Source organism: Elgaria multicarinata, chromosome 2 (genome assembly GCF_023053635.1).
Source record: "Elgaria multicarinata webbii isolate HBS135686 ecotype San Diego chromosome 2, rElgMul1.1.pri, whole genome shotgun sequence".
In the NCBI taxonomy this organism is placed as follows: domain Eukaryota; kingdom Metazoa; phylum Chordata; class Lepidosauria; order Squamata; family Anguidae; genus Elgaria; species Elgaria multicarinata.
The window spans coordinates 81565403-81577518 of NC_086172.1; the positions used below are offsets into that span (position 1 = coordinate 81565403).

Consider the following 12116-nt stretch of genomic DNA (forward strand, 5'->3'; position numbering starts at 1 on the left):
GGCATTAAGTGATCCCACAGAGCAGAAGTTTATTGTTGGAGATAGCAGGGTTAGAAGCCCTCAGTAGTGGAACAGTGTCGCACTAGATGGGTCCGAAGCCCCAGCCCAGAACCTGCCTCCTTGTTCAGCCACAAAAAACTTGTTGTTGGATGCTCTGATTATAAGACAACTCGAGGATGCAAATTGGATGGTGAAATTACTGGGGTGGTCAGTGGTTAGCAGGACTTGCCCATCTTTTTCCAGGGTCCAATACTTGCTACCTGCAGGTTAAGCATCAGAGTTAGTGGAAGGAAATGAGAGGGTCAGGGAAGACAAGCCTAGCTTTTGGATTTCCCTGACTTTCAAGGTATTCACTGAATTAAAGGAATGTCAGATAATTAGGCTGTGCTACTCATGGTATGTGTTATTCCCAAATTATAATTTAGGTGGAAAAGGCCAGTGGAGCTGCATAAAAGAAGAGCATGGAAAGGAAGACCTGAACAGTAGTTTATCTTTAACTGGGCCTATGAGGCTAGTGTCCATGTGCCATGGAGCAAAACAAATAGGGGAGTAATTTGATTTAAAGGGGAAATAGTGGTGGTGGTGCTCTCCTCTGCCTGATTTAGTCCTTGATGTCCTACAGCTATAAAGTAGAGTATCCTTTTCTAAAAACCCTTTAATGTTGGCTATGATTTATGTGAGTATGTCATGTCTCCCTTGTAACACAGATCTTCAGCGAATCCCCTTTTTTTTGTAAATGACTTTGTTCAGTCTAAGGTATACTAACCCACTTGGAAATTGTAGTAGCCTTCCTCAGTGAGCGACAGGCTGCTGGCAACATAGCTGACGCAGTTCCCTTCCAACCGCCTCAGGTCAGAGCACAGCCCCACATAGCCGGCGTCACTGTGCAGGACCAGCAGAGGCCTATTCACCAGCAGCAGCAGAAAATCTTCACTTTTACCTGCAGGTACAAGGGAAAACTCTTAGAAGGTTCAGCCAAGTCTACAGGAAAGAGTAAATCTGAGCCAGCTTTCAAGGAGAGCTCAGAAGTGTCTCACCAACCCTCCTTTTTTGCTCACAGGATAGAAGCATTTCTCCAGGGAAAGTCAGGAGATTGAGTGAGAAAGAGATGTTATCTCCCCACAAGGAGAAGCCAGAATGAGCACCCTAACAGGGTAGGTCACTGGGCATATATTACAATGACTCCCTATAGTCTTCATAGCACAATTCAAGATGCTGGTTTTGGCCTGGAAAGCCTATAATGGCTTGGACTTTAGATACTATGGGTTAGATCTAGTAGTGCAATTCTGCTGATGGAACAGCTTACGTCAGTGGAACCAAGAAGGGCTGATTCCCCCGTGTGTCCTTCTACTAGCACAGTGTCGGATTTAATGTTAAGAAATTGCCTCTTGCCCTGTTTTTCCTCATTATTTACTGCATTTGGTCCCTGCATTTGTATGCCTCTACATACAATAAGTAGGGGCAGCATCTTGAGCAGTGGGTGTTTCCAGTAGCTGTCCCACAAATCATATGACAAAAGCAATGTTAACCCTATTTCACGTGAAGGCTTCTGTGGGCAGGGTTATACCAACAGAGGGACAGAGCTTTAGTGTGCCTTAAATTTATTTCAGCTACACTCATTATGCTGCAAATTATGAACCACATTAGCTTTTCCAAAGGCTAAGGAAGAGACTGCTAGAAACCTAAACAAACAATGCTTGTCCCATCCCACAAGAGGAGTGTTCTGTGTCTTCTGCTTACTGGTGGCAAAGAAGAAGCCCCTGATTGTTGAGCTCATGAGATCTCTCCAAAGTCATGACCCAGAAACAGGGCCAGCCCTACCATGAGACAGTGTGTGGCAGATCATGGGGGATGGGGAGTGGCAGTGAGGTGCTGGAGGACGGAGTTGTAAGTGCACCCCACAGCCTGCCCTGCACCCCACATGCTGGCCTGCTGGCCTCAAGTGCTGAAGAGGCAGCCAGCATTGAAGCATGATTCAACTACCGGTCTGGTTGGTTTCTGTACATGGACGGGGGGTCATGCACCATTTTCTCCTTCACCTCAGACAGCAAACAACTTGGGCTGGCCCCACATGGGAAGGTCTTGGGGCTGCCTTTCATGTTACATTTTTAAATCCTGGGAACCCGGATGTGCCCATCTATAAACCTTTTGACATGATGGCTTTCAAGAGGGAAGTGAACCTTAGTTTCTTCTTAGTTTTACTAAGGCTGACAAACCCATTTCATATCCCCACAACTATCTAAAGTTAATTCACAGCTGGCAAGGGAAATTCACAGCTCCCCCGCCCCCCAACACAGTCATGCTTGCTTGTTCACACCAATGCCCTGTGCTTGTAAGAGAAGCTTTCTATCAACTTGTACCTGCTGCTTTGGGAATTGCCAGGAGCTGTCCATTGGGCCTCATGGACACATATTTGTCTGCTATGCGAAGCAACACCTTCTGGTCCTGATACAGGAGGTCAAACCATACATTCTTGTCCTGTTTGGTGCTGCTGATGATACAGTCATTAGGACCCTGTAAAAAGAGGGAACATATTAGCTAGAAAGGACTCCTACCTTGCCATGAATGGCAGAAACCTCCTGCTAGCATCCTAATCCTAAAGTATATGTTTAACTTTCAGTACTGGGTGTTTGGTCATGCATCAGGGCTCAGAAAATATACCATTGTGGTGGATGACACAACACAGAATATAACACTACATAAGCCACTCTAGAGGAGATACAACAGGCAGATGCTGCTCTGGTGGACAATATCCCCAATGCCAAGGAGGGGATTACTGGCACCACCAAGAATGGAAGATTGGACTGAAAATGCTGATTGCTCATTTCAAGCTGTGTTTGGGTGAACTGTGGCCCAACCTCCGACTGAAGCCAGGCAATGATTTTTAAGATAGTTGAAGCCAATACATTAGTGCCATTGTTTCCCATTTATTTGGTCCAGCTACCATCTCTAGATAAACAGGTTTTGAAGCACTACACTACAGACGGGTACAAAACCTCATTCAACCCAATGGCTGAACTCCATAGTGGGGAAGTTCTCGGGAGCTGCATTCCAGTGCTGGGTGGGACTAAAGGCAAAAGAGGCAGGGCCAAAATACAAAGAAAGTATCAGGATATGTTAGCTTAAAGTTCTTGCTGCCAGTAACTAAGCTTCGGGAGGGCAGCCCTGGAGGACCAGATTCATCCTGTAAAACTGACCAAAAGCCTAATTTGTGTAAGTGTGGCCACCATGAGCAGCGATGCATCTCTCGGGCTGCCTTCAACTCTTACAGTGCAACTTTATACATATTTGCTCAGAAGTAAGTCCCCACTTTGTTCAAGGAGGGTTACTCCCAGCTAAGTTCATACAGGACTGCAGACATTTAAAAAAGCTGTCCTCAAACAGCCCTTAGTAGTTATCTTTTTCTGAAGAAGTTGCTCAGGAAGTTGTGCTGCACTGTCCACACGCGTTTTATGTACAGAAACACATTTCCCACTTTTTCTGCAGCAAGGAGGATTGGGTATATCACCCCCTTGCTTTGCTTTCTAGACAGGAAGTATCTTCTCTTCTTTACAGCAAACAGAAGCATCCTGGGAAAAGGTTGAGAGAGCCCTTACTAAGATTAACATAGAGAAACAATTCAGGAACTGGGGGGATTTACTGTTACCAGTTCCCTTCTTGCTGTATCAATCACACATTGGTATCCTGACTTTTTTTTCCTGTTTAAGAAGATACACTCAAGGCAGCTGGCTCTCCTCTCTCAGGATGGATTTTGGTGAACCACTGATGTGTTCTATTAGGACAACTTTGGCTGTTGCTTTGGACATGGAGACAGGTTTTGTGAATACTCCAGAATTACCACAGACAAGTGTTCAGATTGTAGTTCACCATCTCCTTGCTCACATAGAAATGGAATTCCAGGTGTCAGTGAGCACAATCTTGCCACTTACTGTATGCATCCAAGCATTCATGTGAACAGTCCTAAGGCTGATGTAAAGAAACAAACATCCTAGAACTGGGAAGAGCCATTTAGGCCACCGGGTCCAACCCCCTGCTCAGTGGAGGGATTCCGTTGAAAGTATCCCTGACCAATTACTGTCCAGTCTGAATACTTCCAGTGATGGAGAGCCCACCACCTTCCCAGGCATTTGGTTGCATTGTTTGACTGCTCTGACATTTTTCCTGATGTTCAACTGAAATCTGCTTTCCTGTAACTTAAGCCCGTTATTTCATTTCCTATAGGCTTGGATAATAGAGAACAGGTTGTGGTTGTAGGGGCAACTCTTTAGGTACTTGAAAAGTGCTATCATATCCTTTCTCATTCTCCTCTTCTCACAGCTAAGCTCAGTTTTGATCTTTCCTTGTAAGACTTAGTATGCAGTCTCCTGATCATCTTTGTTGCCCTTCTCTGAACTTGTTCCAATTTATCTGAATCCGTTTTAGAGTGTAGTGTCTAGTACTAAACACAGTATTCGAGGTGAGGTCTGGCCAGCTCAGAGTAGAATGGAACTATTACTACTTCCCGTGATTTAGAAATGATATTTCCATTAATGCAACCTAAAATTGCAATTTAAATCTGTGGTTTTCTTCACGTAAGCCTGCCATCTTCAACCTGGTGCAACCCCAGATGTGTTGAATGGCAAAACACATCTGGGGAGGGCACCAAGTTGGGGACGGCTGACCTAGGCTGTTCCTCTGAATGGAGAATAGCAGTGTATGTGATTTGATCATGAGAACATGTCCTTAGTTCCGTGCCTAGCAACAAAAAAAGGAAGAGAAGGAATTTTGTCAATGTCTGCCCTGATCTCCTACTGAGTAAACACATGGTTAGGAGACCCATTGAAACGGCTGATCCAGCCCCGTTTAAGCCGTTCTTTGCTACATGTTGACAGACTCACCAAGGACATGTATGTGCCACCGTGGCCACGGAAGCAAACTTTCTTTGTGGTGTCATCAAATAGCAGCTGGCAGATCTCCGTGTTGCCTACAGCCATGGCATTGGCGTAGAGGTCAGCACCTGCCAAGACAGCAAAGCAGCAAAATGTTCACGGTGGTTTCAGCCTAGGAAATGAAGTCCACCCCCACTGTTGCATGCGCCATTGCTGTCCCTTGCTGGCTGAAGTCAGATTTACCACCCAGTACTTGGGTGTACTGCAATAGAAAGGTGGTACATGGGAAATGGGAACAAGTGCTACAGACTCCGTTAGGAAGACCCCAATTGCCCTGTCTTTATGGCACTCGTTTTAAAGCCAGTGTGGTTTAAGTGGGCAAAATGTTAGAAATGAGCATGGATTCATAACTTCGTTGAGATCTGTACTCATCGTATAGCCTTGCATTATTCATTTGTTAGCCTTTGTTCCCCTAACATGCAGCTCCCAGCATCCAATAGGGCCAGTACAGTGCAGCCATAGCCCAGCTCTTATGAGAGGTACGCAGAACACAGGGTATGGATGTGCGAGACCTCCACATGCTACTTTCACAAACTAACTGACCATGACTACCTGAAGGCTCATTGATTTGAATGGGTCTTCTCTAAGTATGACTAAGTCTGGATCCAACCCAGGCTTGTTACTATAACTAGAAACTTGCAGCCTCATTAGACCAAATCAATATGTGAAATTAATATGAAATTCTTGATTTTCATTACCCCCTTAGTATTGCTAGATGACTACAAAGGCCACAACTGGTAGAAAGTCCATCAGGATCTAGGCCTAGCAACCTTCTATACCCTTGACTCCCTGACCTCTGGTTTCCCAAACCCTCCCTTTCCAGTCCAAAAAAAGAGCATGTTCTCTCTTGGTGTGGTTTTGTTCTAACCTCACATTCTCCAACTCTATGACTCCAGCACTTGCCTCCATGAGCACTTGCTTTCCAGCTTACTGCCTACTTTGTCCCACTTCTGTTAGCCACCTTGTCTTTTGGCCAACCTCCTTTGCACTTCTGTCTCCCTTCCACCCCATTATAAAGGCTGTGCTTTTACTTCAGACACTTCCCTTTTTATCAGTTCCTTCTTAGTTCTATTCCATGTGCACTTTTCTTCACACATCCTTCCTTGGGATTCCTGCATCTCACTCCACTGCCTATTTTGCACTCAACTGCAGCTGTCCTTGTCCCTGGGATCCCAGAACCTTAGCTTCCCTACCTTCTCAAACCCTGTCTTTAGCCTGTCTAACAGACTAGTCCTGTCTGAACTTCATTCCAGCCAAACTAACTACTTCCCCATCCTTTGTCTGGGCTGAATCTGCTCATTGCTTCCTGAGCAGGTGGAATGGCCATGAATATTCCATCTCTTCTGACCAGATCAGCAAATCAGTGCCAGAGGTGTCACCGCCGCACATGCAATACAAACCTAGATCAAGCTGCTTTCCCCGACTCACCTGGCCTGCAGCAGATGAACTTGTTAGTAGAAGAGGAGCGAATTGAGACCTGGGCAGGGCTGGATTCTACACTGAAGAGTTCATCCCGTCCTGGTTTGTCCATCTTTACTGTTTTCATGCCACCCTCTCGCCCAGTCAAGTACTTTCCCTCATCGTCCCGTAGAGCAATCAAGCCACCGCTCACCTCCAGGGAGTACAAAGTTTGTGGGGTGACATCTGGCACCAGTGAACCATTGGAAGCCAACATTTTGCCAGCTCCATTACTCAATCCATACTTCTTCACTGGAGACAAAGGCAGGAGAGGTAGTATGAGAGGTTGACTGGGCTTGAAGGGTCATTTCTGGAAAAAAGTCTTCAAAATTAATGCTTACAGAGAAGCATCATGGCCAACACTCCTTTCACTGCAGAATGACTGCAGAGGTTCACCCTGCAGTACCAAGCCACGTCCAGCATTCTAGTCCTGTTTGCCTGCGACCTTTCCCATTGTATTCCCCTAGCCCACAATCTCCTCAGTCCTTTTTAAGTTTGTGTAACAGATCTCTGTATCATTTGAATGTGTTGCTTGAATTTCGTGTGTCTTAATTTTATTCAGCTTTGGTGCTAACATCGCATCCATTTTCTTGTAGATCCTATTTTATGTAATTGTTGTCTTGGAGATTTACATATGTGGATTCTTGATATAGCTAGACCAGGGGTGGGGAATGTGTGGCACTCTAGGTTTTTGTTTTTTTTTAGCCTACAACTCCAATCAGCTCTGGCCAGCATAGCCAATAGTGGGGGGGGTGATGGGAGTTGTAGTCCAACATCATCTGGGAGAGCCACTTGTTTCTCCACTTGAGCTAGACAATATGCCCCCAGTCTAGATACCATTGGATGCATCAAGGCACATGCAGCCTGAAGCGGGATTGAAAATGTGCATTCCCATCTGCATTGATTACAAACTGGAGCTGTATCAGATGCCTCTCACACCAATGTGGATTTCAGGTGACCCGTGGAGCAGAAATCCACAAAACGAATAAAAAGTGAGGTAAGGGAATTTGTACATGGAAGCCTCACTAGCTAGCATCCAACTTGGTTTTATCGGAAAGTTCTGCATATGATAATTAGCAGTAGCTCTCACAGTTACGCAAGCTAAATGAATGCTCTTCAAAATTGCAATAGGTGCCATCAACAGTGACTTTCGTGGGTAAACAGAATTTGAATTCACCTGGTATGTATGGGGAAAATTGCCTTCTGTCAGCATTGCCTTCTGACTCCAGACCTATTGAGGAGATGCAAACGACTCAAGCTTAACTTTTTCACACATTAGAAACAGAGGACTATTTTAGAAGGTGATTGGATGGGTGGCCTGACAGCTGTCTGGACAGAGTCTTGTAAATAAGGCGGCGTTGCGCAAACATTTTGAACATGAGACTCCCTCTTCGAACACCTTCGGCCTTCTCAAGCCATCCCATCCACTCACCTACTCCATCTGCGAATGCCCAGAGATCCTCATACACAAGTGTGAATCTGAGAGCGGGGTGATACGCAATGCATTTCTGTGGGATTTGGGAGTTTTGCAGGTGCTCCTCACATGGTTTTTTTTTGGTGGCATTCAAAGATTTATTTATTTATTTATTACATTTTTATACCGCCCAATAGCCGAAGCTCTCTGCAACCTGGTTTTTATGAACATAGGAAGCTGCCTTATACTGAGTCAGACCATAGGTCCATCTAGCCCGGTATTGTCGACACTCAGTGGCAGCGGCTCTCCAGGGTTTCAGGTGGGATTCCTTTCCTCGCCCTACCTGGAGAAGCTGAGGATCGAACCTGGGACCTTCTGCATGCAAAGCAGGTGCTCTATCAGACTGAGCTACAGCTCCTTCTTGAGACATTGCCTAGCCTATTTGATTTCAAACTCAAAGAAAATGGGAGTTGTCTCTAAGCCAATTCTACCTATCTACCACATCATGCCCAGATTTCGTGAGTCATCCAATTAAGAATACAAGAACATAAGAGCATCCATGCTGGATCAGACCAAGGGCCCATTTAGTCCAGCATTCTGTTGTGTGTTTGTTTTGTAGCATATTGGATGATATTCGTACAATCCTTAACCACCACGCTGAAGCCCTGTGCGAGGGGAAAAGAGTAAAGTGGGGAAATGCCTCCACTCACCTCTGAAGTCATAGTAGACGGTGATGACTGACTCAGCTCCCCAAGGCAAGTCACGATCGCAACGCAGCAGCCCGGCTTTCTCGTCGCAGCGCACGTAACGCTTCCTGTTGGGGCTGTACATTGCAACATTGGGATGCACTGCCAGGTGAAGGGTCCATTTTTCGGTCTCAGTGGCAGCCTGGGCAAAGCAGGTGACATTCTCCTCTGCCCCTCCCAGGTAGCGCTTGGACTGCTCGTTCTGCAAAGAAACCTGCCAGGAAGGGAGGGAGGAAAAGGTGTCCAGTCAGCCACAACACCTGAGATGGGGAGAGCGGGCATGTTCTCATTAAGAATAAAGAAGGCATCAAAACAGATCAGGTATATCCCCACACGAATTGGCTACACCCTTGTGGTTTCTGGAACTGCAATGGGTGGTCACATCATTCCAGTTATGCTACACCCATTCAGTCGTTTCACCTGAGACAGGGGGAGCTAAGATCCAGGCACCTCTACCATAGGGGCTCAGATGAGTGGTTCCAATGCATCCCACCCACCCCGACCCTCATCAGCACGGAGCATTGGTCACCACTTCCTCAGCCAACAAGGACACATACTGGTTTTGGTCCATGTGACTACTTTCCCAGAAAAAACACAGGGCTGTCCAGAGGGGGAAAGGCACATGCTCAACACTGGGACACTTGGGACTTTCTCCCAGTTGTACATTACAGCATGAGACACAGAGCACTGAAAACTGTACCTGGACTTCAAGTCCAGATACCAGCATGTCAACAGAGAAAAGGACCTACTTGCTGCTCCAACAAACTAGTTCCCAAGTTCAGCACTTCTGCAATTGCAACCATAAAGCAAGGGTAGGGAACTTCTTTCAGCCCAAGGGCTGAATTCCATTTTGAAGACGCTCTGGAGAGCTGCGTTCCAGTGGTGGGTGTGGTCAGAGGCAAAGAGGGTGGGGGCAAAAATACAGCATATTTCAGTTTAAGGCTCTTACTGCTAGTAACTAATCTGGAGAGGTATTTCAATCTTATAAAATGGCGGGGGGGGGGGAGGGATACACAAATTGATCGGTAGTGGGAAAAAAGGGGCAGAGTTTAGGGAAAGGGGCTTGGCCACACAGGGAACTCTTCAGGCCTAGATTGAGACTTCAGGAGGGCCGGATTTGGTTTCTAGGAGTGCATTTCCCCACCCCTGCTATACAGGAAGGCCCACATTTGGGAGAATGGGGACCAGTTCTCAGGATGCTAGTTGTACAACTTCACACTTATCTCTTGCCCTCTTCCCCCAAATCCAATCCCTTTTTGCAAAAATCCAACCGGAGAACACTGGAAATAACAAGGCTGTGGATATGCAGCCTGGGATATGATGGTTGTGCATGCGCCCCAATGACTGCACCTTGCCATCTGGATACTGATGGAGCAGGAAGAAGGTCTGAGGCCCTGGTTTGTCCTGGTCACAGGTGACTTTGCCGTTGGTGTCAGCCGCCAAGTAGCGCTTCAGGGCACTGATCAGGTGAAGTTTCTGGCCGGCCCCTTCTCCTGGGCCAGCTGCCCCAGCTCCATGTGGGGACACAAACTGCAGTACCCACACCTGGCGGGGCTTCAGTTGCTTGCCTGTGACTGCCACCTGGAAGCGGAACGGTTCGGCAGTCAGGTACCGGTTGGCTGCATTGACAAGACCAAACTCTAGTGAGACTGTCATGGTGGGCAGGACTACAGCATCAGTTTTTCAGACAAGCCAGATGGGCCCACTTGAGATGGATCCTGGCCCCTGAGATCACAATGGCGCTTAGCAACTAGGCAAATCCACCCGCTTGGCCTGAAGCTCCACCCACAGAAGTTTATAATCCGGGATAGATTCTGAAAGTAGTAGAACAAGGCTGGGCAGACTTCAAGCTTCTCCTTTGTCACTAGAACCCTGGGATGCAACAAAAAGAACAAGACATACACCTAGAATTAAAGAATTATGAAGTCAGGAATTGCCATGATTCTAAGCCCTCCTGCTGAGATGTGAGACAATGAGATCTGCTGTCCAATTGACAAAAAGTTTTATTCAGTAAACATAAACCTTTTCACACCTGAAGGGAGCGTGAATGCTAGGAGCTATCCTCTAAGCTTAATTAGCCTATCAACTAAATGGATGGTTTCCTGCTGTGCCCGACAGACTTTTACTGCACCCCTCCTTCAGGGAGATTTTAAAGCTGTAAACTGTGCCATGAAGCTAGTCTACCGGAGTGCCTCCCACCTCCTCTCCACTCCACCAGTTTGACCCTCCGGTGGGCTCTGGTATCTGTCATTTCTGATGTTTCCTCCCCTTCTGACAAAGACTGAGTTCATAGGGAGGGGGAGAAAGGGGAAGATGATCTGAGTCTGGGCTTCCAGTTCGATAAGCTCCTAGGGAAATTACTTCTTGGCTCCTGGAGAGTCTTGGGAGAATTTCCTCCCCAACTTCCTGTGTTAGCTGGTCGTCGTCTTCAGCCTCCGAGTCTGATTCAGGATCCACACCAGAGACTGGGCCTGATCCTGACAGGGATTTGTTCTGAGTACCAGAATGGGATTGAGGTAGGTGGGGAGTCACAATCCTTCCACACAAAAATCCACTCCTGCTTAAATCCCAATTGTTCTTCATTTCAGCAGTACAATTGAGGAGAGGGGGGCATTTGTGGCTGCCATATTAAGCAAGCGCAAGTCAGAAATTCTTGCCAAGTTACTGCAAATCATCCAAGGATCTCCCAGTTACGTTCTGATCATGTCAGTACTAGGTTCACTGAAACCATACTCTTATCAACCACAGGCAATGCCCTTTTACAAAAAACTAGAGGATCTCTAGAATACCATCCAAACAAGGCTTTCCCCCAAGGGAAGGCTTAGCACCTGGTTTTGGATTCAGTTGGGTTGCAGAAGTCCTCTTCCTGAAACTTTGATACAGATTTTGTTTCCCCCACAACTAACTACACCACTTCCAAACATTGAGCCTCTACTCTAGCATTGTTACAGAGAAAACTTCTAGCGGGACAATATGCTGGTTATGGAACCCCTCCTACCAGAGGGTTCTTACACCACCATATTCAATTAATTAATGTGGAGTAAGAAACCTTGTGTCATAATGAGTTTTAAGATACCCAGAGATTCTTTAAAAAACATCCAAACCCCTCAGTTTAGAATACAATAAACATGTATTGAAAGAATGGGGGACATCAAGCTTTTATCACATTAACTATCCAGGCCGAATAAGACAGCCTATTCAAAGAATAATTAACCCAACTTAAGAAATGTTTTGGACTACAACTCCCGTTAGCACCAGCCAACAGTCAATGGTCAGAGATTAAAGGAGTTGCAGTCCAAAACATCTGGAGGGCACCAGGTTGCCTACCCACCTCAATGAAATGAGGGTGGAGGGAGGTAGCCAAGTAACCACAACGAAGAATGTAATACTTTCCTTGCAACCTTTTATTCTTGGGACCACCAGTTTAACACCCAAATGTTAACTATTTAGGTAGATAACAGGAAGCCAAACTGTTTAGGCAGGTTTATCTCAAGAAGCCAAAGGGAAAAGAAGGAAGAATGCACTGGATAAGAGTACCATTGTTTTTGAGTGGAAACAGTAAATGCATTG

The 12116-nt window shown here is 46.2% G+C and overlaps 1 protein-coding gene across 1 annotated transcript; it reads right to left on the bottom strand.

The window, feature by feature from the left end:
• Positions 1–60: 60 nt before the first annotated feature.
• LOC134392567 (fascin-like) lies at positions 61–10202 on the bottom strand. The gene is made up of 8 exons (XM_063116993.1): positions 9897–10202; positions 8511–8760; positions 7564–7617; positions 6357–6638; positions 4878–4996; positions 2361–2514; positions 767–940; positions 61–260 (listed from the first exon to the last, which is right to left on the bottom strand). Exons 1-8 carry the CDS (start codon positions 10200–10202, stop codon positions 61–63), a joined length of 1539 nt encoding a protein of 512 aa, XP_062973063.1.
• Between the last annotated feature and the right edge of the window lie 1914 nt (positions 10203–12116).

Excerpts from the sequence above, each read along its gene's own strand:
- LOC134392567 (XM_063116993.1), bottom strand. The coding sequence starts at position 10,202 with ATGACAGTCTCACTAGAGTTTGGTCTTGTCAATGCAGCCAACCGGTAC. Across the intron at positions 7,618-8,510 it reads CGTCTACTATGACTTCAGAG|GTCTGGAGTCAGAAGGCAAT; the intron begins GTGAGTGGAGGC and ends TCTCCTCAATAG. Across the intron at positions 6,639-7,563 it reads ATTTTCCCCATACATACCAG|TGAAGAAGTATGGATTGAGT; the intron begins GTGAATTCAAAT and ends CTTTGTCTCCAG.